The sequence below is a fragment of the Podarcis filfolensis genome, assembly GCF_964270895.1.
Source record: "Podarcis filfolensis genome assembly, chromosome: 2".
NCBI lineage: Eukaryota > Metazoa > Chordata > Lepidosauria > Squamata > Lacertidae > Podarcis > Podarcis filfolensis.
Genome location: NC_139605.1, coordinates 46,018,219 through 46,040,274, shown reverse-complemented (window position 1 = coordinate 46,040,274; position 22,056 = coordinate 46,018,219). Strand labels below are relative to the sequence as shown.

The 22,056-nt window shown below is 41.4% G+C and overlaps 1 protein-coding gene across 2 annotated transcripts in view; it reads right to left on the bottom strand.

The window, feature by feature from the left end:
• Window positions 1-14,093, bottom strand: part of NUP210 (nucleoporin 210) — a 93,561-nt gene extending 79,468 nt beyond the window's left edge. For both annotated transcript variants that reach the window (XR_014545335.1, XM_083602896.1), the window contains exons 1-3: window positions 13,264-14,093; window positions 5,169-5,305; window positions 3,073-3,204 (exon numbers count right to left, since the gene is read on the bottom strand). Coding sequence is in view for 1 of the 2 variants with exons in the window: in XM_083602896.1 (XP_083459022.1) it covers window positions 3,073-3,204; window positions 5,169-5,305; window positions 13,264-13,430 (436 nt within the window). In the remaining variant the exon portion in view is untranslated. The remainder of the gene's footprint in view (window positions 1-3,072; window positions 3,205-5,168; window positions 5,306-13,263) is intronic.
• Window positions 14,094-22,056: the final 7,963 nt, after the last annotated feature.

Sequence of the window (22,056 nt, the reverse complement as noted above, 5' to 3'; positions counted from 1 at the left end):
CACAAGCCTCATGAGAATTCTTCATGAGAATTCTATTGTAACAACAACAACAACAACAACAACAACAATTTATTTATACCCTGCCCATCTGGCTGGGTTTCCCCAGCCACTCTGGGCAGCTTCCAACAAAATATTAAAATACAATAATTCATCAAATATTAGAAGCTTCCCTAAAGAGGGCTGCCTTCAGATGTCTTCTAAAAGTCAGGTAGTTGTTTATTTCCCTGACATCTGATGGGAGGGCGTTCCACAGGGCAGGTGCCACTACTGAGAAGGCCCTCTGCCTGGTTCCCTGTAACCTCACTTCTCACAATGAGGGAACCGCCAGAAGGCCCTCGGAGCTGGACCTCAGTGCCTGGGCTGAACGATGAGGGTGGAGACGCTGCTTCAGGTATATTGTTACTATTGCATACACATTCATTAAAAGCTATTATATCAATGAGGAAATGGAATTTAAAATCATTACTCAAGGCTAACTCATCAGTCACGAAATCAGTCTTCATCTCCCAATAGCATCAATTCAAAGACATCACTTTAATATGAATTATTGTTTGCTTACCTGTAATTAACTTTCTTTTATTAAAAAGAAAAAAGCACCATTTTTTTTTAGCTTATCAAACTATCATTTGGAAATGGAAGTAAATAAAGATTCTATGTCTCAAATGTTGTCTACCTAACAATGTGACCAGAATTAAAGCAATTAAAAAGAATGGAAATGTCCTACAATAAAAACTTTATGGACGATGCAGCTGCAGTGAATTTCTGTTAATTTCTCTCTATTTTTCTATTTTAATGATTCCTGCATCTTTCTGCAAACCAGCCTGAGTTTTCTTTTACAATTAAGTGGCATATAAATTTTAAGAAATAAATAAATAACCAACCAACTCCTCCTTCCTTACCAAAAACTAAGCCTGAAATAAGGTTGTTTTTACAATTAACTGATAACACAAATTCAGAAACCTAAGAGGTTAATCTGAGAAATCTGGGACTTGATCCTTCACTTCTCTCTATTTTCAAATTATTCTGATTAATTGAAAATGAATTTGCAGTTGTGTTCACTGTTGGCGCATAATCAATAACGTGATTTTACTGCAAAATCAGGAGAATATGTTGTTGCAGTCACACATGCACTCTATGACCATCCTCCACCTCAAAGTGCATCTGAGTGTATCAAAGACTACAAATACCTTTCAATCATGGGTTCCTAGTACAGAGTAGAGTGCTGTGGGTTGGCATTCCATCCTAAAATTTCTATTTAAAAAGGCAATCTACCACAGAAAATAGAATTCTAAGTGCCCAAGGGTATTTTATACAAGATGTACAATCATAATTGGTTTTTTTCATAACACTTGCTTGAACTTTGCGGAGCTAAGGTAAATCTTCCCTCAGTATTGCTGAAATGTAAAGTAAAAACAAATCAAATAGTGTGCTTTTTTCTTTAGCAGGGAGAAACGGAACAGTGCTGAAGCTGCAAATCTGCAGCAGACACTAAGAGATGAGAAATGCTTGCTGTGACATTGGCCACAGCACCTCTACGGCACATGTACTGCAAGAACAACATACCCAGGAGACAGTTCAACTCCCCTCAAAATTTAGGTTTACTTGAAGTGATACCAGCATATGTCTATTAGTCCAATTCATGAAACAGAATCTCTGCTATCCAGTGCAAATATTGATATTATTGACTAGCCATGGAAATGCTATACTTCCTTCATTTCTTTTTTACTCTCATCTTTAAAGCTTCTGAATACAGAAAGGAATGCCTCTCACCACATCTTACCTGCATGTCAGCTGCAGTTCTAAGGCTACTCAAATACCGTCAGCTATGATTGCAAGGCCTGTGAGATTTGTTGTTATAGGTAATTCTCAAGTCATGACCTTCGCAGTTCTAATACAACTGTAATAGTTATTTCATGTTTTGTTATTGTCACAATATTTTGTTTTATGTTTAGGCCCCACACATAGGTCTTGCAGCTTTATGTACTTTATATTATGGGGTATTGTTGATCCCAATGACATCTCTGCAAGTACAGTATATTGCTTTACTGCAGGGCTGGGGAACCCTTTTGGTTCCATGAGCCACATCCTTAGCAGGATCAGCTCTGCGGGCTAAAGTCACAGAGCTGCCCAAACATATCACATGATATGTTCATAATGCCACATGATTGACAGGCTGCTTTTGCTTGCAAAACATCGATTTGCTTATCCCTTTCCTGACACCTGATGGGATGGGAGAAACAAGGCTGGAGTTTGCAAGCAACAGTAACAAGCGAGACTTCTCCAGTTTGCTGCTTCTACTTGCAAAAGGTAGCTTTGTTTCCTTTCTCCCCACTACTTGACAGGGAGGGGAGAAGCAAGGCTGCTTAGTGCTGAGTCTGGGTGCACAAGACAGCTCCCTTCAGAGAACCCAAGCCTAGGGTTAAGCAGGATCACCACCCACCATAGGCTGATGCAAAGAGAGAGTAACCTCACTTGGTCCAGGTGAGCTACAGAGCTGTTTTATTGGGTATCCTGGAGACAGCTCTTTGGTGCACTAAACAGGATGGCTCTAGCTTCACATCACACCACAGCAGCCTATGAAGGGAGCAGGAGGCATGTGATCCAGCATAGAATTGAGTTAGGGTGTGTGATACCTTCTGCCAGGTATTTTATCTGTATGGCTTTCTTAGGAGACACTTGACCCCAAAACTAGACTGAGACAGTGACCCCCCCCCCCCCGTTGATGGAGGTTTTTGAATTTAAAGAGAAATACCGATATGATTAAAATGCAAATTTAGAAGCCCATTTATGCAGATAGGAATTTCAAGCTGAGACTACTGATACACAGCGGTAGATTTAGGAAGGAAAATGTGTGGCCATGGCCAACATAACATAGGAAGAGCTCTTTGTCTGGATGAATATTTTAGAAGAGATATATATTAAATATTATATTATTTATATATATATATATATAAATATTATATATATATATATATATATATATATATATATATAAATATATAAATATTATATATATATATATATATATATATATATATATATATATATATATTAAAAGAGATATAGTCTTACCTTCAGAATCTAAAGCTTGAATTTTCAGTTGCAATGGTGAATCCTCTAGATACAGTTCTTTTGTGGTGGACACAATGTGAACATCATGAATAAGGTCAACTATGGCATCGCAGCGAAGGACTTGGCCAGTTACTTGATGAGATACAGGAAAATATCTAGTTACAAGATAGGTTCAACCTCAAAAACCACCACACCTTATAGTTTAATGCTTGGTTTAAACTTTGTGAGAAAGCATGCCATTATCCCTCAATAGCAGTGGATGGTTTTGTTCAAAACGAAACATATGCAATTAAATACAATAATAGCAAAACTGAAGGGAGCTGGTATTGTATAGCTTTCAATATGTTTCCAACAAAAAATATCCGCTGTTTTAGCTTTCGGTAACCTCCAGGACTTGTTTTATTTGTCGTCTTGGATCCAGACAAGTGTTGGTGAAAGAGGGTTGATGGAATGTGATTTTCCTTTCTCTTCCTCACCCCAAAGTACCTCTCCTGTGTTAGTGGAGAAACTGGAATAAAGCAAGCAGAGTCCAGAGAAAATTATAATATTTTACTGAGGTAAACTGGGGCTATCGGGAATGGGGGGAATGTAATCCCCCTTCTTCCTCAGAACCACAGTCCATCCCATTCAGGAGGGCACCAACAACTCCCACGACAGGTTTTCCATGAGGCTGCTGTCAGGAGAGGAGCAGTACCCCTTTCTGCCATTAACCCTCTGGCTCCAAGCCATTTTATTATATTTAAGCTCAAAAGGCAGGGGACATACCAGGGCTGGAGTCTGTCTGGCAAAAATACCCTCTGATTTAGAATATATTCCATCCAACTCAGGTGTGTGGAAATTTTCTCCATTTGCTCAATGATGAGGAAAATAAGTTCAGAGGCATTTTCATGCACCCTTATACTTTAATGTTAAGCGCCAACATTTTAAATTAATGCCAGCCATTTTAAAAACAAAAAACTCAAACTATAACTATCATACAAGAGTAACCTTATATGCCAACAAATTGGTTTTTTGTTTTTTATTAATAACTAAAAATAAATAATGATGCAATTATTTATCAATTGATTGCAATAGTGAGGAGGATCCTTTTCATACAGAAGGTCCCAGGCTTAATACCACACATTTTCAGTTAAAGGGATCTCAGAAAAAAGGCCATGGCCAATCTGCGCTGCCTAGTCTTAAGGGCTATAACCAGTCATTGTGGAGTCAATATAAGGCAGTTTCATATATGTTCAAAAGGTCATCGCTAACATATTCATTAAAGTGTATTTTCTAGTGCAATTTGTTTTATTATATGCAAAATCCATTTATTGTTAATGTACAACCAACTCCATTTTCTTACTTTAAAGTAAGCCATACTGAGCTGGACACACTTCTGCTTAAGGGTACATAATTTCAGGCTGAATACTCACTAGGCACACAAACTGCCATAGTTATCAGCTATACATTTCAGTTATCAATTTGGAAATCCCTACCATGAACACTAGTCATTAATCCAAGCAAATATAAGCTGTGGACATCCTTTGAGTCCCTCCATAAATACAAATTCTATGAGCAAGTTAAAAACTGTTGCAAAATGCAAAATTTAAACAGTAAGGTATTGCAAGTCTCATCCATTTTTTCCATTTTGATTTTATTAGCATCTCTTGACTTTGAATGTACAGTATGTTCCTTTTCAACCCTCTATGCTTCTTCTCCAGAATACAATCCCCCCCCCAAAAAAAACCCCTTGCTCCTCCCTTTCCCTCAATAGTATCCTCCTCACTTCTACTATTCCCTCTGTGGACACATGTCAATCTTTCAGCCTCCCATTTCTCAATGTAGAAAGGAGGCAATGCATGCTGGAAGAATGAGAAGGAGGGCAAGATGATGCATAGCTTCCATTCTCTGTCTCCCTCTTTTTCCTTGCTTGTTACAAATTTTAAATACACACAGCTAGAAGAGTATATTTTTGCACTTAGTGTATCCATCAAGAGTTTCATGGGTGCAGGGCATAAAGCATTCCAACCAAAGAATAGCGTAGAATTAACTTACAACAAAGTCATCTAAAACATACATTTCTCCAAATAAGATGGGAAGAATATTGCTCTACTTACAAATATCTTCAGCCAAAATAATACTTGTAAGGCGTGTCACCTGCGATGAACGGGCCTGCACAATAGCCTTCTGTGAACACTGTTGGTTGTCTTGCTCTATAGCTTCTATGCTAGCAACTTCTGGTCTGGTAGAAGACCTTAAAACAAACAAACAAAAATTACTGGAGTGAGACTTATTGATAAATGTTGATGCCCATCAAAGTTTCCTTTAACATTTAAGTAAAGTCATGCTATTACCAGCAGTTCCTATCAGTTTTAAGTACTGTATCACAGGCTGCAAAATCGGTATAGGTAGATTTGAATATACATCTAGGTGTTCAGAGAAAGCAATGGCATCACGGTCAGCTCATTCTACCACTTCCTATGGAGATAAAGTTCTGAAAAGCTTTCTCCTAATGGCTTGGCTGGGGGAGGGGGCGACAACCCGCTGTCATTTACTTACTAGTTTAAAATTCTTTATTGTTCACATTCTCAGCTGAATTCTGCTGCAGGTCTGGAAGATGTAGAGACCCATTGAAAACCTTTTGTTCTCACTTTTACATTCATGTTATGTATAATGTATAAATAGTTCTTGCCTTTTCAGCAATGTCAGTTTCAAATGAAAAACCTACTAATACATCTTCAAGCCAATCATTTTTTAAATTACGGCTTCACTTATTACTTATTACAAACACATTGGTTCTATGTTGAATCTTGCAGCACTTTTAGTTTCTTTTGATTAGCTACCCTGCCAAGTAGAAAATAAGCCTATGCTGGGTGGGTGGGGGGCTCCTATTACAGCAAATAATTCTACGACTCACTGAAGCAGTCCACTGAACAAAAATCAGACTTAGTACTAATTCTTTCAAGGTGGCTAAAAATGGCAACCCTGAGGATTCAAGACAGAGCAGAAATCTTATTGTCCACCTCCAAAGCGGCATGTAGAAGTTTGGATTTCAAGCTCTGCTCTATCTAATTGGTAGAAGAATGTTCAGCTACTCCTTTAATCAGAGAATAATATTTTTGTCCAGTTAATCGGTGGGCCTGACAACAACCAGAGATTCAGGATTTCTGAAGAGCTCACTGCCCTGCAGGCTGCAGCTTTGTACTTCCTGACAAAACTGGAGAAAAATTAGGTTGTTATCTTATATAAAACACTTTTATATTTGGCACTTTACAGAGAATACTACTGTGTCTTAAAAAAAAAAAAAAAAGCGTGGAGATAAGTCGAACACAGATCCACTGTCTTTGTCCCAGGTACAAAAGATCTTCCAATACAACAATGTGTGCTGAAACTGCTTTCACTGCACTTTAATACAGGGATAGGGAATCCCCAGTCTGCCGCATCCATCTGTCTAGTCCCTGGGAGTTAAACTTCATGGGAGGGGTAGGGTGGGGTTATTGGGTTGTTTTGTTCTTGTTCTTATTATACATTTTGTGTTTTTACCTTGTATTTTAATGCTGCATATTGCCCTGAGATCTTCAGATGAAGGGTGGTAGACAAATGTAACATCAGCAGCATCACAGGCAAGTTTGTTGTGTATTTATGTGAACTCATTCATTAACCATCTATATCAGGGGTCAGCAACCTTTTTCAGCAGGGAGCCGGTCCACCGTCCCTCAGACCATGTGGTGGACCAGACTATATTTTTTTGGGGGGGGGGGGAAATGAACAAATCCCTATGCCCCACAAATAACCCAGAGATGCATTTTAAATAAAAGGACACATTCTACTCATGTAAATACACGCTGATTCCCGGACCATCCGCGGTCCGGATTGAGAAGGTGATTGGGCTGCATCTGGCCCCAGGCCTTAGGTTGTCTACCCCTGATCTATATCCTTTGAAGGATATCCTCTGAAAGATTCACTCATGCCCTAGCTTAATTTGCAAAACTGCCAAATTAACTTGATTTTATCTTATATTTTAGTCAAAAGTAGGACTAAAAAAATGTAGTCTTGCAAATCGACTTGGGTAACAACGCTGTATGCACATACTGTGCTTCTGAGTAAGGATTTCACTATTAGTGTTGCAACTTCCTCCACGTATTCTTTCAAATATAGCATATCACCCACACATCCTGTCTGTTGTGCTGTAGAGAGCAACCCTAAAGCAGAAAAATGAATACATATATTGTGTTTGAAAGAATCATCTAAAGACTTAACTTCGAAGTGCTAAAATGAGCTTGATTTGAAGAGCTAAATAAACAAAGATAAAGCAAATAGACTCACTGCTGATGGTGGTGCCACTAGTAACTACAACTTTCTTAAACATTGTGGGATAAACAGCTTGCCAAAACAAATTATAAAGAGCCAACCACAATTTAACCTTTGGGGAAATGTGTCTTTTTCTCACTCTTAGTTGCATTTATTGGTTTTAGTGGACAGTGATGCCATCTAGGCCACAAACACAGCTCAGGCTGCCTCTATATTATTCTTGTGGTCAACAGACATCTCTAGACTGCTAAAGTACGTTATATGGTCCATTGCTGTGCACAAGCAAGCAAAAGTATTAAACAGCTCTTGTCTAATCTAGCTATCTCCATAACCTAACTGCTAAATTTTGGTGATAAACTGTAACACTTACTAGCATTACAGGTTATTGTCTCTAACAGTTAGAGTTAGGGTCTCTACCTGTAGTGCCTGATTCAGTCAGTTTCCCTTTTCTAGTGAATATCCAGCATAATTGTGAATATTTTTATTCAGTGGCTGATACTGAGTGCACCTTCCAACCTTTAACATGTGTAGATTGTGTATGCAGTGAGAAGGCAGAATCACACTCAGTCCCTCTGCATTCTCGCCCCACAGTTACTTCAGCCTAAGGTTCACCTTGTATTTGTCCACGCAACACTGAAAATACATTAACTAAGATTTATGTGACTGGAGTTCAACCCGCTTAAGCCTAGTCTGTGCAATCATTACTCCTCAAGATCATATACCCCTTTGCAGGACCAGCATAGGGAGGAAAAGAATAGTGTGTGCAATGACATCCGTCGTGCATTTGCAAATCCTCCCACAAGCAATTAGCAAAAAAAATTGTTGTGAGATTCTAGAAAACATTAATGATTTTTAAAAAAATACTCCATGAATAATTCCTTGTTAACAGCTCCAGGTAAAAATGTAAAATATCATCTATCAACAATTTATTTATTTATTTACTTTTAAAACCACATATAAAATTTTACTTCCGTTTTGTTTCCCACACAGAGAATATAAGCATACTTTAGATGAAACTCTACTTCCTGTTTTGTTTTTTTTTTAAGTGCAGCAAAAAGGGAAAAAGTCATTTAACACAGGCCTATCAAACTGTTACAAGCAAAATACCAAATGAAGGAGCGAGAGAGAAATATCAAGGCGGAAATGAAATCCCTCTGGGTTATTTCCTTCATTTCCAAAGAACATTAATAACTCAAACGACAAATCAGAAACGGCCATAAATATCAAAAGTTGGTTGGATCAGCACAGCTCTGCTCACAAGACACTGACACCTTTTCCCTCGTTGCCCCTATAACAACCCGCCCCCCCCCCCAAATCTGGTCTGGATAGTTGAGTGATCCTCCAGACTATTGCTGCTGGAGACTACGGAGGGAAGGAGGAATCCATGCAAATTCTCTCTCCCTGCCCTCCTGCTTTCTTTTGTCGAAGCCTCTGCTGGGATTGAGTCCTTACTACAAATGGAAGAAGCTTTTCCATTCATGGGATCACAATTCTTGATCCAGCCAACCTATTTTCACAGACAGTTTGGAATACTGAGGAACTGCTATAAAGACAGTAAAAAAATCAAAAGGTCTAATGCACATATGTAGGAATGTGCTTTATATACAGTGGTACCTCAGGTTACATACGCTTCAGGTTAAAGACCCCGCTAACCCAGAAATAGTGCTTCAGGTTAAGAATTTTGCTTCAGGATGAGAACAGAAATTGGGCTACGGCGGCACGGCGGCAGCGGGAGGCCCCATTAGCTAAAGTGGTGCTTCAGGTTAAGAACAGTTTCAGGTTAAGTACGGACCTCCGGAACGAATTAAGTACTTAACCTGAGGTACCACTGTACTCAGTTCTAGAAACACATACTCAACAGTATCTTTAACTGTATAGTCCATATATATATGGACTGTAAAACTTCTTAACTCCAGTTTCATCCATCTCTCTGCTTCCCACATGCCTTACCCTGTTTGTACTCCTTAAACCCCATGCCCTTCTCCCTGGATCTATAAAAAATTTAGACAACTCCAAATTCTGAGACAGATGAAAGGCAAGCAAATTAAGTAGATACATATAAACATACTTGATTTGCATAATTTATTACAATCTTTTCAGTTCAGGACTTTCTGGGTAGAATTTGCACACATATTTAAATTGCCTGTTCATGGCTATACAAATTAGAAATTTAACCTCCCCCCTCACAAACACACAGGGAATATTTGTCTGCTATGAAGATTTTGGCAGACAGAAGTAATACTAACATCTGCCCACATTTTAGGAGTTTGTTAGATTTGCTGGGACTAATTATACTTATTGCATACACTAAATGTTATCATGTGGTGAATGGCGCGAGAGTTAAGTACATGCCAGTTGAATCAACGGGACTTACAGCTATTTAGCACTGGCTGGATCAAGAATCATGAGAAATCACAATTGCTCTTAATATATGAGATTTAATATTCATTCCTCCTAATTGGTCAAATCTATCTGTTATAGACTTATGAACATAAATACCTTGATCTATGTGTATATGGTTCTGTTAAGGATAATTCATAAGAAATTCTACTGTGTTGTCTTTCAGAAGAAATTGGTCAAGTCATATAAGAATGTTTATTGTGTGAGGCCCAGCTACACACTCAGAAGGAATGGCAAGGAAGCCTGTGGTCACTTGTGCTTCTTGGGTGATTGACGCCAGAAATCGGTGACAGGGCTACATACAGTTGCTCCCAAACACATGTCACAAGCTGTCTGTACAGCAGGTTTAAAAGAGGGAAGCTCTAACACAAAGATAATTGTTAATATCTCATGAGTATTGCTGTGCTGAGCAAACCTAATTACATCAGTCAGTCATGGGTAGTTAAATGTTTAAACCTATTAGTGGTATTAGATTGTCTGAACAGGTGTTGGACCAAAGTCAATGCCGTTATTTGGATATTTTCCCCATTTATTCCCATGTCTTAGAGCAATGCATCCTGAAGGCTCTGCTGAACTATGTTGATGGGATATAAAATGTAAAAAAATAAATATATGTAGAAATCAAAATAATAAAATAATGTCCAAAGGGAAAACTTTAGAATGACAACTTTCCCTCAGTAATCAAAACTGAGATCCCAGTTAAATACACATGCCAGGCCAGGCCAGTTTAACTTCAGTTTCCTGTACTTTTTTAACATGATGTTGATGACTCTTTTTGGAGGGAAATTATCTATTTTTTACACACTTTGCTATGGTCTTAATATAAGTACAGTGGTACCTCGGGTTACAGATGCTTCAGGTTACATACGCTTCAGGTTACAGACTGCGCTAACCCAGAAATAGTACCTTGGGTTAAGAACTTTGCTTCAGGATGAGAACAGAAATCATGTGGCGGCAGCGGGAGGCCCCATTAGCTAAAGTGGTGCTTCAGGTTAAAAACAGTTTCAGGTTAAGAACGGACCTCCGGAACGAATTAAGTTCTTTACCTGAGGTACCACTGTAAGATCAAAACACATTATTGACCTCCATTATTGAGGGAGTGTCCAGAACTATATCTTACCACATGTTAGAAGTTCAATTACAGCTTTCTTTTACAACCTGAGGGTGTGCACTAGATGATTGGATTTGCCTGGACTACTACCTGTTTTCTTTAGCTTTTTGTAGCTACACATGGGCTGACTGCGTAGGTCTCTGTGAGAGTGAGTGGTGCCTGTCACCCTCATACAGGAAGTGGTGAGGCCACTTCTGGAAAAAGTCCACCCAAGTACTAGGAGGTTCATGACAGCTGCTGTTCAATTGCAAATACCCCTTCATAAAGGTATTGCGTGGTGGCCACACAGGCACTGAAAAGTATTGAGAAGCTGGTGGACATGCAGCTGCAAATAACCTTGCAGGAAGGAGATTATCTTGACCCATTTCAGCCTGGATTCATGTCTGGCTTTGGAACTGAACCAACCTTGGTTGCCCTGCAAGATCTGTATCAAGAGAGGAACTGGGGGAGTGTGACCTTGTTGCTGCTCTTCGATCTCCATCACTGGCTTTTGATACTATCAGATATTGTATTTACTTGACCAGCTATGTGCACTGAGGGCTGGAGACATGATGTTATGCAGGGTCCACTCCTATCTACAAAGCCAGCTTCAGAATATGCTACCATGGAATTTCTGTGCAACTCAGTTGCTGATGTCCCATCTGTTTAACATCAATATGAAGCTGCTGGGTGAGGACATTTGGAGTGCCACTCTAGAGATGGTCTACTTCTCTTTGTTATGGCTTTGAGGAAAGTTCAATAATTAGCAAGCCTAATAGTTTGTTTGGTTAGAATAGGACAGCACAGTTATTTGGAAATCAAACACTCTTTCATTTTACATGAGCAAGTAGTTTTGAGCTACAATAATATTGGAAGATGTTTTTCTTTATACTTGTTTAATATAGTAGATTATCGCCACGTGCATAATGCACGCTTTACTTGCAGACTTTAAAAAGAACCATTTCCCCTTTTCATCTATACTGAAATCTGTTCAGATAGTACAGGAAAGAGGTTGTGAGGCAGAGCTAACTATTTAAAAGAGTTTCTACCATATGAAAAACACAGTACAGTACTGCTCACTTCTACTTTTGCCACCACTGAGGCAGGCAACCATTGAATAAATGATGTGTCAGTGCGAGAAGCTTTCTTTGTTACACTGTATCTCTGTTAGATAAAGGTTCACTTTTAAAATGCTTTAAAACTTGTTCAGCATCCACCTGTTATACATGGAAGGGAGGTCACCCAGCTGCCAGTCTTTGAACCTTGGCAATAGCCATGCCTCTGCCCTGTCTTAACAAAGCACATTAAAATGTCTGCTCTCATTTTGAGAAACACAATTTGTAACTTCATGTTGCTACTGTATTCCAAATTTCAGGGCTTTTACGCATCCACAGTATTGTCGTTCTGGTACTGGTTGGATTTCTGCCACGATCACTGTACCACTTCAAGCTTCTTAGGTTTGGCACACTGTCGTCTATGCTTCACAGTGACAAAGTTAGCCCAGACAGCATAGATAAACTTCTGACTCTTTCTCACACACCCGGCGACACTTGGAAAGCACACTGGGGAGTCAGCTATAAAAACATTTTAAATGTGTTGTAAAGTGCAATCTCTCCTGCCAACCTAGCAGTTCAAAAGCACATCAAAGTGCAAGTAGATAAATAGGTACCGCTCCGGCGGGAAGGTAAACGGTGTTTCCGTGCACTGCTCTGGTTCACCAGAAGCAGCTTAGTCATGCTGGCCACATGACCCGGAAGCTGTATGCCGGCTCCCTCGGCCAATAAAGCGAGATGAGCGCCGCAACCCCAGAGTCGGTCACGACTGGACCTAATGGTCAGGGGTCGCTTTACCTTTACCTTTAAAGTGCAATCTACAAATGTGACACTAGATGGGGACAGGGACCTCTGCAACATTCCAGGTTTTTTTAAAAACCTTTTTTTTTGTTTTTTTAAAAAACTTTTTCCCAGCGTTTTTTTTATATGTAGTTTCCCCCTGGCTCAGAACCAAGGAGGGCGAGAAGGTGCATCAAACCGCCTGATCCGAAATTTTGCAATGAAACTGCGCCAAACTCTCCACAACCCTCATGTTTCTTGTAAACTTTTTAAAAGAAGCAGTCCCCTCGCGCCTGAAGCGCGGCGCAAGCGTCCTGGAGACTCAACAGCTGCGAAGTTTTATGAGTTGAGTAAAACGGGACCGGCTAAGACGCTCACCGCCCTAGGAATAAAACCGCGCTAACTCAAACTGCCTGCCGCAGCCAAAGGCTTCTTTGCTGGGAGCTGCAGCCTCAGTTCTCTCTTCTCTCGCGCCCCAACGCCACACGTGCGCCATGTGCCTCAACTCGGCGGGGCCCCGCGCGCTCGACCCCGTCCTGCGCCTCTCTCTCTCTCTCTCTCTCGCGCGCGCTCACTCACCAGCGGTAGCAGCCCTCGCTTGCCTCCAGAGTGAAGTTGATCCTGGTGCTTCGGCTGAAGGGCAGCAGCACTTTGGGAATGTTCAGCTTGGAAGGCACCACGGCGACGGGGAGGAGGAGGAGGAGGAGAAGGAGCCCGAGAGGCGCACGGGGTGTTGCGGGGGCCATCGCGCCTGGACTCGTGGCCGCCCCCCGCCAAGCGAAATGGGTGCCGCCGCCGCCGCTCTCCGCAAGCTCTCCTTCGGGGGAGCGCGCGCCCTGCCGCTGACCCGCTCGAAGCCCTTCCTGAGCCGAAGGGAAAGGGAAGCGGCTGCTTCTGCAGCGGTGGCGGCAGCACTGTCTCGAACCAACCTCCTCACAGGAATCGCCCGCCTCGAGCTGCTATTCGAGGGACGTCACGGCGCAGCGGGCCAAGCCGAGGCAAAGACCCCGCGCTGAGGGCCAGGCGCCGGAGGCGGGGAAGGAAGGCCTGGAGCCGTCAGCGGAGAGAGAAGCGGCAGCAGGTGCCGCCAGGCTGCTCTCACCTGCTGGCCGCTGGGGACACTGCAGGCTGCTGCTTCCTGACCCGCTGGGGAGGCAGCTGGGGTGTTTGTTTGTTTCCAGCGCGGCTCGCCTCCGAGGGCGCTTCCGTAGGGGCCTGATCCCCGAGGGAAGTAGAAGGAAGGAGATACTGCCCCTCTTTTCCCGCCCTCCTTCCACGTGCCTCTTTCTCCTAGCCAAATGTTTGGTGGTAATATTGATGCCAAGGCACTACCACGAATTAACAAGGAGTTTGGAGCCCGCTATCATACTATAATTAACAGGGCAGCTTCGGAGCTTGCAGGTCTTGCAATCAATGTCAATAATAGGCTTAGTCAAAACTCATGACACTTTTTCATACATTGGTCTAATAAAAAAAAAATGCACCACCGTCTCTTTTAGTTCATCTCATTTAGATCTCAGAATAGGTAAAAGGTAAAGGATCCCTGGACGGTTAAGTCCAGTCAAAGGAGACTATGGGGTTGTAGCTCTCATCTCACTTTCAGGCCAAGGGAAACGGTGTTTGGCCACAGACAGCTTTCCGGGTCATGTGGCCAGCAGGACTAAACTGCTTCTGGCGCAACGGAACACCGTGATGGAAACCAGAGTACATGGAAACACCATTTTCCTTCCCACCACAGCAGTACCTATTTATCTACTTGTGCCGGTATGCTTTCAAACTGCTAGGTTGGCAGGAGCTGAGACAGAGCAACGAGAGCTCACCCTGTCACGGGGATTCGAACCACCGACCTTCTGAACTGCAAGTCCAAGAGGCTCAGTGCTTTAGACCACATCACCACCTATGTCCCTTGATCTCAGAATACTTTGTTGCTAATGCTATAGCTTAATTCAGTCACAGCAGTTCTTGTGGGATGAAATGGGAATGGGATGAAAACTGCCTCCAACATTGAAACTTTAAATTGCAGGTGTGCAAATAATGCAAATGCTACATGGGAATGTCTGGATATATAATCATAATGGTTCCCCAGAGTGGGCGGGGTATAAATAATAAAATTAATATTATTAATATTGTTTCTGTTTCCTGCAGCCCACCCAGTATCATAGTATCCTCCTGGATTGCTTGTCTGCCTTGGGGCTTAGAGGCACCATCTGTTATGTTTCTGGAGGAACAACTCAAGAAAGTAGCAGTACAGGACTCCTGCTCATCCTCCTGGCCATTGGCCTATAATGTGCCCAAGGTTCTGCTGTTATCTGTATGCAACTGCTGAGAGAAATCATAGCGGTTTCAGAGTTTGGTACCCCCAGTATGCAGATGATGCCCAGTTCTGTCTCCTTTCCACCACATTCCATGGAAGTTCTGCAATAGAGTATAAAATCAGTAACAATGTGGATAAGAACCAACTAATTGGAACTTGATCTAGACAAGCAGAAATTAGTAGAATGGCCATTCTAGAAATAGGAGCCCAGCCTGTGCTGGATGGATAACACTCCTTTGAAAACACAGGGTCATACTCTAGAGGTTCTTCTAGATCTGATTTTGACCCTGAATGCTCAGGTGACAACCATGACCAAGGATGCCTTTCAGGCATCGGTATCTGGCATGGCGAGGAAAATGTCTATGTGGACATTATGACATCATATCTTTATATTTTTATTTTACATTTTACCCAGTGGCCTGACTAGTGTTTCGTGAAGCAGCTGTCACTATCTTTATTAGCCTCAGAATGCCTCTGGGTGCCCAGGGTAAAATGGAAAACAAAAATTTCACTGGGTATTGAAGTTATCATTCCAGTTGTGACACCACTTTGCCCAGGGATAGAAGTGCAAAAGATAATATTGGAACAGGACATTAATGTCGGCAGGAGCTGTACTTTCATCCAGACACCGCAGAACAGAACAACTCTTTTTTGTAAACATGTCAAATCCTTTGGGTTTTTTAAAGCTAGTGGTTTACATTCCTTATAAGACCCTTCAAAATCCAGTGAAACCAGTATAGCTACACTGCATGCTGATAACGTCTTTAAAAACACAAGGAAAGAATGGACCCTAAAACACACACACAAATAAGGTAAGGATGGACCCTAATCTTAATAAGGGTACACCCAAACATGTCATACTGAAGGACAAGTACTTATGTAAAGTTCTCTAGATATTTGGCCACACTATGCAAGTTACTAGTAGTAGTATTATATACCTATTGGAAAATAGTAATATTTACACCTACATTTATAAGAATTTAATAAGAAAACTGTATTGATGAGAAGCACTTCATTATTCTTCCTTTCCTTTTCTGTTTACTCTTGAGTGGGTCTGCACCAAACTCCTCAGTGGCTTGAGGATTGCTGCTTTAAACTCGGATTCTACTCTATCACTAATATTAAAATATGTAGAAAATATTAGAAGAGGAAGGCAGATTCAGAGAGCGTGGGGGAGGTATTGGTTTTATTGCTCCCATCAGTCTCTTCGTTCGTCAGAGAAATATGTGTTAACTTAAGATAATGTACATAGAGGCTGTTCAGCAGCCAGATTCTGATGGTGAAGTCATACAATTTTTATGGACAGAAAATCAGTTGTTGAAATGATGAAGTGGTAATTGAAAAGAAACAATTTTACTTTATGTACCTTTAACTACCACATATTCATGCCATTATGGATTTAGTGAAGTCTGGCTATCTGATCCTCAAGATATTAATATCAGTGTCACTGGTAAAATTGGCACCTGCCTCTATTACCTATAAATGCATCCTTTACAATGTAAGTGGAGCAAGTTATGTTGTGTCAGTGATAACAATGGGTAGTGCTAGTCCTACTTGGAGTAGACCCATTGAAGTTAATCAGCACAACTAACTTAGGCACATTAATTTCAGTGGGGTCTACTCTGAGTAAGACTTAGATGAATACAATCCTGTGGAATCCCAACATAGCACTAAGCGGGGTATGTGTGCTATTGCATTACTGTAGCATGCTCTGTGGGGTTGCCTTTAAAAAAATGTTTAGAAGCTTCAGCTGGTCCAGAATGTTGTGGCCATACTGCTTACAGGAAGCATGTTGCTGCCCTGTTAAAACAACTTCACTGGCTACTGGTCCATTTTCAGGCACAATTCGAAGGTTACCTGAAAGATTGTATCTCCCTTTATGAACCTGCTTGGGTGCTAAGATCTTCAGGTGAGCACCTTCTCTCAGTCCCCTCAACATCAGAGGTATGGTTGGTGATGACATAAGAGAGATACTTGTCCTTGGCTGCTTCCATATTGTGGAATTCTCTCCCAAGAGAGGTTAGATTGGCTCCCTCCTTGTTATCTTTCTGCTGGGAGGGAGATGGACAGACCTTTGAAAATGAGGTGCAGATGTTGTTGACCACTGGGATGTTGTTGTTTATCAATGTTGGCACTGGAGTAGAGAGGAAGTTGTTAAGTTACCACTATGTTCTTCCATGGACTGTTTCAGCCTTTACTAATTTATGGGACTCGAGTGGTGCTGTGGTCTAAACCACAGAGCCTAGGGCTTGTCAGAAGGTTGGCGGTTCGAATCCCTGCAATGGGGTGAGCTCCCGTTGCTCAGTCCCAGCTCCTGCCAACCTAGCAGTACAAAAGCATGTCAAATGCAAGTAAATAAATAGGTACTGCTCCGGCAGGAAGGTAAACGGCGTTTCCGTGCGCTGCTCCGGTTCGCCAGAAGCGGCTTTGTCATGCTGGCCACATGACCCGGAAGCTGTCTGTGGACAAATGCCAGTAAAGCGAGATGAGCGCCTCAATCCCAGAGTCATCTGCGACTGGACCTAACAGTCAGGGGATCCTTTACCTTTCACCTATGTTCTTCCACAGACGGTTTCAGCCTTTACCAGTTTATGACTACAATCTATTGGGTCTGGGAGGAAGTCTGGAGGAGGGCCTCATGACAATGTTTGCATTTGTGATGCCCATCCTGAGAATTCAGAAAAGTGTACTGCTGATGTTTTTAAAAACTTTTAGCTTCATTATATCAGCACTGAAAAGTGTCAGCAGAATGAACAGCAAACTATTGACTTTTACAGAACCTGATTGCAGGCAAGGGAATCTAATACTTCACTGGGAAACATAAAGCAAACAGCACAAAGAAAACTTTTGCTGTATAAAAGAGAAGCCAAATGGAAATAGATGGAATTCATCTAACATTTTAAGAAATGGAATTGCGTAGCTTTGAGGTGTCAAATGGGGCAAATGGCCAGGTACCTTACCCAACAGATACCCAAGGGCAACACCTATAATGTTCTTTGAAACATTTCTTACTCTCATCATCAAATAACTATAGCCTATTCTAACCCATTGCTTCCTTCAGTGGTTACAGAGGCATGAGGAACTTGGAAATGAGTTCACAGTCCCATGATAGGCATTCAAGTGCCCACTTATATCAGCACCAACACCTCTCTGTTGTATCCTCAATACACTATGCTTAGGCAGCCAGATCATGGAGATGCTAGTTTTGCAGCAAAATGACAATCAACATAAGATGGATATAATGGACATAGTATTTTTAGTTACTTACTAGCAGGCTCCTATCCAACATTGCTTGGGGATTCTAAGAAACTAAAAAAATCTGTGCAGTTTTGAAAGGTTCAGAATGGTGTCCAATTATATCTGAACACAGATGAAACCTCCTTGATATGAGGAACCACGATGCAAAAAGTGGCTACACTATCTTAAGAAGTGTTCAAATGCACAGAGAGCAAGCAACTCTCCAGAAATTACAGTGATCTTGAGGTTTTTATATGCCATTTTCCCATACTTATCCCAATGTGGTTTCCATAACAGTAAATATTAACAACAGGATAACTGGAACACTATAAAATACACTTATATGTACTACTTGATAGCAATTGCAGTCTATATTGCTTTTTTAGTAGAATAGAAAGAACAATATCATTCCCCCCCCTAAACTCATTCTTTTAATTTTGCAGCATTAACAATATCATATATAGAAGAGGCTACAGCTCAGTGGGGTAACACAACTTCTGTGGGAAGCAGGAGATGCAAGTTTCAATACTGCTCCTGGGAAATGCTGATATTACAAACCCAGCTACAATAAAACAGTACATTATTGGTTCGCCATTGTGTTATGGTGATGTTACTGCTAACTCAGCAGACCAATTTGTCTGATACAATCTTATGGAGATTTTGATCTTTTTTAATAGACTGTGTAATATATGTGTTTGTGTGTGTGTAATATCTTGGGACCTTTTGTATTTGACGATAGCAGGCTGCTACTTTTGTGTAATTCTATGATAAATATTTTGACATAGTGCTGGGTCAGTGTGCATGTGTGTAAGGGGGCATATGTCCCAGGAGGCAAGTTGAGGAGGGTGGTAAAATTACCTGCTTCAACACACACCCTTCCTATTTCTAAAAGCAGCCAAAAGGTCTGGAAGCAGACTCTTATTTCAGTCTGTCGCTGGCTCCAATGCTGGTTTGGGCTTGCGGCAGCGAGGCAAGCAGGGCCCAGACAGTGCAGGAGCAGTTGTGACAGCAGCTGTAAAGCTCAGTTCTGACCACTGGCCTAATCCTCTCTTGCCCTCTTCCGCCTTGCCCAGACTTACCAATGCCCAGGTGCCATTTTTCCAATGTGCAAGCAACCCCTCTCCATCATTCCTTCATCTCCTTCTCCACCACTGTTCTCTCCCCCCCCCCCACTCTTGCTTGCTGGAAATGCCCAGGTTAGTGTTCACAGCAGCAGCAGGATCAGGCTCCTCCTCCTCTTTCCCATCCCCCCAAATTCAGCTTTCTGCAAATGACATCAAGGTTCTCAGCCCACTATGGAAGAAGGGCTCAGATAAGCCTCTCCAACACAGATTCCTTCACTTGCCAGCTGCCATCTCTTCCTTCCTAGGAGCCACTGCACTGGGCAAGGTGGGCAGGTGGGCAATGAGAAGAGCAAACTGGGAGAACAACCCCCTTGCAGGTGCTTCCCTATACCCTGTCCCTTGTCTTTGTTTTATAGGTAGTAACCCACATGGGTGGACGGATAAGGAATGTTGTCAACTGTATACATCCAAGAAGACAGAAGTGTGTGTTTGTGTGTTGTTGTTGTTGAATATGCCTTTGTTGTTGTTGTTGTTGTTGTTGTTATTGTTGTTGTTGAATATACCTTAATTTCCTGCACTTAATGGTCTTGGGTTATCTTCACCACCATCCTGCAATACAGTATCCTGGCTACTAAGCTATAAAGTGATTTTTAAAATTTTGCCTTTAATGGAAATTTTAATCTAATGGGGAAGTGTAAAGAAAATGGACTTCTCATTCATTTTCAAAGCCCCCTTTGCCACCCACTAATTTAATTCAAGCCTGTTTGTTTGTTTGTTTGTTTGTTTGTTTGTTCATTTTAAATTATCTTTCGGGAGAAGAAGGTGATAGTGCAGACTCTTGCCCTCTACAGCAGAATTTGTAGATCTGGGTGTGTTCAGACATATTAATTATCCTAGTATTTATTGAAAGGGGCCCGTGTTTCTTTCCACGATTCTTCAACTTCCCTTAGGCTCTGGCCACATATAACTGAACCAACCAATAACTTCATTTATAAGTAACCATAGATGATGGTGGCTAACCAGTGGTCCTCCACACCTTGTTGATCTACAGTTTACATAATCCCTGGATCACTGGCAATATTGGTGGACCACAGGTGAGCTACTTCTGTGATCAGTGAAACCCACTCGAGCATCTTTGCAAGGATTAGAGAAACTGATTATCTTAAATTAATATTTTAGCTTCTTTGTATGGTACATAATTTCTGAACTCTGTTCATTACTAGGATAGCTGCAGCTTCCCCCAGACAAAGCTGCTGCTGAAATAATTATTGTTACTTATGTTCAAACAAGTCTGAAAAGTTAGCTCCTTTTTTAATATACTGCTGGTGCCCATTTTATTTGAATGCAGCATTTTGATCCTACTACATCATGGAAAGAGAGCGATTCATGATCAGATTGACATTTGAAATGCTATATTAACCACACGGACTTTCATGATTCAATAGTTTTTATTATTTCTAGTGCTTTACTTAAACCATTTCTCTTATGTTGGATTATTATAGTCTGTTGTAATCTGCTGTTGTAATGTCACTTCAGGGGGAAACTGTTCTGGTCTGAAACCCTCATGTCTCGCCTCTCTCTGTATTATGTTTAAATTGAGGCTTATAACTTGTCTTCTATTATTTATACCTGATTCCATTTATTGATATGGTCCCAGATGCATTTCTGCTGAGTTATCAGTAAAACGTTCAGCTCTCTGCAAGATACCATCGCTCCATAAATATCCTTTTATTATTGCAACTGAGGGACCATTGCTGTGAATCTTTTAATTTTATTTTCATCCTTGTCTTTTGTAAATGGTTGGGTTGAGGCTGAATAATCCTCTATTTACCTTACACTGGCTCCGGACATACGCAGCCGCCACCACACAGGTGGAACAGCTGCCAAATCCTATTTGTGCTCAGTCCAAGAGAGGGAAAACACACAAGAATAAAATCCCCAAACAGCAGGAAATGACAGAAATGGTCACAGCAACTCTTGATTGAGGACAATGTTTGCAGGATGACTGCACACAAAGGCAGCCAATGAACTCACCTCCAGCACACACAATGGCACCAGAGCACACCTACTCCATCAGTCCCTTTGGCCAGTGACACTGCGAGCGCCAGACCACATGGTCACAGATCTGCACCCCTCCCTGCCATCAATGGTACCCCAAAGAATAGCAGTTTCTTCAACCCCATTTTACCTTTATATACTGCACTGTATACTGTAAACGGCTCAGGACCGCAATACCTCAAGGACCGCCTCCTCCTATACAAACCTACCCGGTCCCTGAGATCATCTTCTGAGGCCCTCCTTCATGTGCCTCCTCCTCAACAGGTCCAGAGGGTGGCAACATGAGAACAGGCCTTCTCTGCGATGGCTCCGCGTCTGTGGAATGCTCTCACCAGCAAAGTTCACCCGGCTCCTTCATTATACGCCTTTAGGAGCCGGGCAAAAACATTCCGTTTTAACCAGGCCTTTGGCTGAACCCATCTACATCCTATGCCCTTTCAAAATGTTTTTTTTTTGGGGGGGCTATTGGGTTGTTTTTATTTTTATTAGGTATTTTATGGTTTTATATCTTGATTTTATTCTGTGAACCACCCTGAGACTCTTGGGTATAGGGTGGTATATAAATTCAATAAATAACAACAACAATAATATATATATATATATATATATATATATATATATATATATATATAGTAAGTACACTGTTGCTATTTGAGTGAAGCTGCAGAGAGTCACACTCACTATTTTTAGTTTCTTCAA